At 37.7% G+C, this 5,283-nt stretch overlaps 1 protein-coding gene across 1 annotated transcript in view; it reads left to right on the top strand.

Annotated features, from left to right (window-relative positions):
• ME2 (malic enzyme 2) overlaps positions 1–5,283 on the top strand; it is a 75,681-nt gene that overhangs the window by 68,001 nt on the left and 2,397 nt on the right. Inside the window, exons 14-15 of the mRNA XM_003784702.2 lie at positions 637–707; positions 1,437–1,535. Coding sequence (XP_003784750.1) covers positions 637–707; positions 1,437–1,535 — 170 coding nt within the window. The remainder of the gene's footprint in view (positions 1–636; positions 708–1,436; positions 1,536–5,283) is intronic.

The raw sequence follows: 5,283 nt of genomic DNA, 5'->3' as shown, positions 1-5,283 counted from the left end.
TGTAAAAAATTCTGAAGCCTTGATTTTAATCCTTCCTTGCATTGTGATTTCCTTTTAGGTATATTGTCCTGAGTGAAACTTGGCAGGTAAAAAAATTATAGCAAAAGCTAGGCGTTGTGGCAGGCGCCTTATAGTCCCAGCTACTCAGGAGGCTGAGGCAAGAGAATCACCTAAGCCAGGGTCCTCAAACTTTTTAAACAGGGGTCAAGTTCACTGTCTCTCAGACCGTTGGAGGGCTGGACTGCAGGCTCTGGGATGAGTTGGCGGCTAAGCAGGACAGGCAGCGGCAGCAAAAACACTCGGCAGGCCGGGTAAATGTCCTAGGCAGGCCACATGTGGCCCACGGGCAGTAGTTTGAGAACACCTGACCTAAGCCCAGGAGTTGGAGGTTGCTGTGAGCTATGACACTACAGCACTCTACCGAAGGCGATAAAGTGAGACTCTGTCTCTACAAAAAAAATTATAGCAAAGATCATTTGATTTGATTTTCTGTTATGTCCTGGCTGCTTTCTCTTTTGGTGGGAGCTGTTTGGGATGGGGGATGGGTTACTGTTTATTTGCTTGAATTAGAAATTTGGCTTCTTTCATAATTTGAAAAGTGACCTCACTAAATAAATTACTTAAAATGTATTCTAGGTGTGGCTTTAGCTGTTATTCTCTGTAACACTCGGCACATTAGTGACAATGTTTTCCTAGAAGCTGCAAAGGTAAATGTTTTAAATGTTGTTTATTTTATAAAGGATGAATTTTAAAGATGAATGGATCTTAAAATTAAAAAAATGGAGAGAGAGCCAGGTGTGGTGGTATATGCCTGTAGTCTTAGCTACTTGGGAAGGTGAGATAGAAGAATCATTTGAGTCCAGCCTGGGCAACATGGCAAGATACTGTCTCTTTACAAAAAAAAAAAAAGTAGGTTAAATCTACCTTATTAATGAAAAGAAAGTTACCCATAAATTACTTTTATATTTACCTGTCTACTTTTGCATAAATTATTTTTTTATAAACTATGAATCCTTTTGTATTAGTTTGTATTTGCTTACTGTATATATATCTGAACATATTATGACAGTTAAATGAAATAGAATTCCTTGTATATTTTTAATGGACAAGTACTGCTATTATTTGGAGTTCTGAAGAACTCAAATCAATATGAATGTTAATGTCTGTTTTCATAGTAGCTGTTGTAATTAGGCCAAGCTCTGTATATATAAAGTAGACTGTATCAGTAAGTCTTTAAATATGGTTTAAACGTGATTATTATTTATTGTTTACTGGTGAACAGTTTAAATTTCTGCAGTGGTTTAAGTATATTCTTATAAGAAAAGAGAATTAGGTTACCTTTATCATTTTGTTTCCCTAGTGCTTTTTCCATTTTACTAGGTTCTTATTCTATTATTGAAACAAATCAAAAGAAAATGCTGTTCTTTTCTCTTCAGGCACTGACAAGCCAATTGACAGATAAAGAGCTATCCCAAGGGAGACTTTACCCACCACTTGCTAATATTCAGGAAGTTTCTATTAACATTGCTATTAAAGTAAGTAAGCTATCCCTCTTCACATAAGTTTTAATGACATACTATTTTTATAAGGAATACAAGTTCTTTAGAGATTAACTGAAACATTTATAAAAGAGCAAAGAAGAAATTTTAAGTCACCTATATTCTTTTCTTTTCTTTTTTTTGGCACATGGGGCCAGTACCCTACTCCTTTGAGCCACAGGCACCATCCTCACCTATGTTCTTAATACGAAAATATATAACACATACATTATTATTTTGGATTTGTTGCCTTGTAGTCTTATTTTTTTATAAATAAGCAGAACCTCTGTAAGTTGGCCACACAAGGGACTATAACAAACTGGCCAACATAAGGAACTAGGCCTACTGTACTGATATGTACATGTGGTGCATATCCAGTCTATGAAAATTAGGTCAGGCTTGGCACCCGTAATTCAGTGGTTAAGGCGCCAGCCACATACACTGAGGCAGGTGGGTTTGAACCCTGGCCCAGGCCTACTAAACAACAATGATAACTGCAACAAAATAATAGCCAGGCATTGTGGTGGGCGCCTATAGTCCTAGCTACTCAGGAGGCTGAGGCAAGAGAGTCGCGTAAGCCCAGGATTGGAGGTTGATGTGACCTGTGACGCCTCGGCACAACGGGCGCCTGTAGTCCCAGCTACTTGGAAGGCCGAGGCAAGAGATTTGCTTAAGCCCAAGAGTTTGAGGTTGCTGTGAGCTGTGACACTATAGCTCTACCGAGAGTGACATAATGAGACTCTGTCTCCAAAAGAAAAGAAAATTAGGTCAACTATGGAGTTTCTACTGTAAATACATAGATACACATATACATGTAGTTACCTATGCCTGTTTTTTTTTTTTGCAGTTTTTGGCCGGGGCTGGGTTTGAACCCACCACCTCTGGCATATGGGGCTGTCGCCCTACTCCTTTGAGCCACAGGTGCCACCCCCGCCTGTGCCTGTTTTTATCATTGGTTTCTCACTGTAATTTTTTCACTTACTATATTATGAGTCAATATCAATAATTATTTTCTTTTCTATATAAGTCAATAATTATTCTCACGTGTGATCATTAACGTTGCGTGGTGTTCCCTTTGTTACTATATGTATCATTGTTTCATCATTTCTCTGTTTTTGGGAATTTAAATTTTTAGTTTGTTAGAAATAATGCCTTAGTAAATATGCTTATAGATAAGTTTTTCTGTGCGTTTCTGATGGTTTTTCTTTGCAATAAATTCTAAACATAAGAACAAAAGGTTTTAAGATGTTTAAGGTTTCTAATACATATTGCTAAGTATCTCTTTAGAAAAAAACTACTGATTTACATTACACCAGTTAGATATAAGTGTATCTTTTCCCACACTTCCGTCAATACTTAGAATTTTTTTTTTTTTTTTTTTTTTTTTGAGACGGAGCCTCAAGCTATGTAGGGTGCCATGGCAGCACAGCTCATAGCAACCTCCAACTCCTGGGCTCAAGCGAGTCTCCTGCCTCTGCCTCCCAAGTAGCTGGGACCACAGGCGCCTGCCACAGTGCCTGGCCATTTTTTGGTTGCAGCCATCACTGTTGTTTGGCGGGCCCGGGCTGGGGATTCAAACCCGCCACCTTAGGTGTATGTGGCAGGCGCCTTAGCCACTTGAGCCACAGGCGCTGAGCCTAGAATTGTTTTTTAATTTGTCATATATGATAGGTGAAATTAGGTGAAATTGTATCTTATTTTTATTTAAGGCATTTATTTTACTAGTGAGAGTGAAGAATTCTTCTGTGTTTATTCAACAATTGTATTTCTTCTGTAAACTCCCTGTTTCATGACCTTCTCCCATCTTTGTATCAGGATAGTGGTCTGTCTACTTTCCTGTATTGATTTATAAGGGCTCTTTACTAGGCATATTAAGTATAGTGATACTCCTGTTTGATATGTTGCAGATATTTTCTCATTGTCTTTTGTTTTAACTTAATGAAATGGTTTGACATGCCTTTTTCTTTAAAGTTTTTTATGGGATTATCTGTTTATTTTGTGGAGTCTTTATTCAACTTTTTATGAATCTTAATGCCTTCTCTCCAAAATCATATGTACTGAGTTTTTGTAATCATATAAAACTTTAATCCCTCTGAGGTTTATTTTAATGTATGGTATGAGACAGGGAACATTTTTTTCCTAAGTAATTAACCAGTTGCCCCATCATCATTTATTGACTAATGATCTATTGTTTTTAGTTGATTGAGAATTGAACCTTTGGGCGGCGCCTGTGGCTCAAAGGAGTAAGGCACTGGCCCCATATGCCAGAGGTGGCGGGTTCAAACCCAGCCCCAGCCAAAAACTGCAAAAAAAAAAAAAAAGAGAGAGAATTGAACCTTTTACCAGGATGTTTGTTCACTACCATTTTTGTTTACTATTTGACACTTTTTTAATTATTACAGTAGGTGTAATGCATGTTAGCGTTTGGTACTTTATATTTCTTTTTTTTTTTTTTTTTGAGACAGAGCCTCAAGCTGTCCCCCTGGGTAGAGTGCTGTGGCATCACGCTCACAGCAACCTCCAACTCCTGGGCTCAAGCGAGTCTCCTGCCTCAGCCTCCCAAGTACCTAGGACCACAGGCGCCCACCACAATGCTTGGCTATTTTTTTTTTTTTTTTGGTTGCAGCTGTCGTTGTTGTTTGGTGGGTGCAGGCTGGATTTGAACCCGCCACCTTGGGTGTATGTGGCTGGTGCCTTAGCCACTTGAGCCACAGGCGCCGAGCCGGTACTTTATATTTCTTATTGTGCTTTTTCAATATTTTCCTGCCTGTTCTAAGCTGTATATTGTTTGAGAAAATTTTTTGTCTGATATTTTGGAGTTCAAAACTTAAAAAAAAACTTGCAACCTTGTGTAAATAGTTGCATTTATAAATTAGATTGTGAAATTAAATCAGTATTGAGTCTTCCTCAATCAATATCTCTTTCTACTTAAGGTCTTTTTAAAAAGTCAGTATAATAATTTTGTTGTTTTCTTCATCTGAATATGGCATTTTTACTTCTTTTCCTAAATATTTTATGAACAGTCTTAATTATTTTAATACTTTTTCAATTCTTTTGGAATTGTTGGGTTTTGAATCATCTGCAAATAATTTTTTTCTTATTTAATATACTGTATAGTCCTTTTTTCTCTATCTTACTGTAAATTAGCTGAAACTGCTGTACAGTTTTAAGCAATCAGGTTAATAAGGGCAGCATCTTTTTAAAATACAGAGCCAAGGTGATCTTGCAAGCTAATCTTGAACCCATGGTCTCAAGCAGCCCTTCTGCCCTAGTCTTTCAAGTAGCTGGAACTATAGGTACATGTCACGATGCCCTGCTAACATCATTGTATTTTAAAATTAAACACACTAGCTTTTGATTAATTACTTTCTATCTTTTTTAAAGAAATAGGCTTCTCTTCCTCGTTTACTATGATTTTCTTAAGCATCAGGATTAGATGTGGAATCTGTCAACCACCTACTCAACTTGTATAGAGATGATCATAAGATTTACCCTTTTAACTATTAATTTTATTGTTGCATCATTTTGACGCTTAATAATGTAAGCAAAGATTGGAAATTGGCAAAGGATGGTGTGTTCAGGGAACAACCACCAGCCCAGTTGAGCTGGAGTCTGGAGTCTAAGATGTGAGTAGGAAAATGGTATAAGAGAAAATTTGAAAGTTACACTGGCTCAGCGCCTGTGGCTTAAGCAGCTAAGGCACCAGCCACATACGCCTAAGGTGGCGGGTTCAAATCCAGCCCGG

This window comes from Otolemur garnettii, unplaced genomic scaffold (genome assembly GCF_000181295.1).
Source record: "Otolemur garnettii isolate 467f Iridium unplaced genomic scaffold, OtoGar3 scaffold00012, whole genome shotgun sequence".
NCBI lineage: Eukaryota > Metazoa > Chordata > Mammalia > Primates > Galagidae > Otolemur > Otolemur garnettii.
Note: the sequence above shows the minus strand (reverse complement) of the source record. Positions and strands in the feature narration are given on the sequence as shown.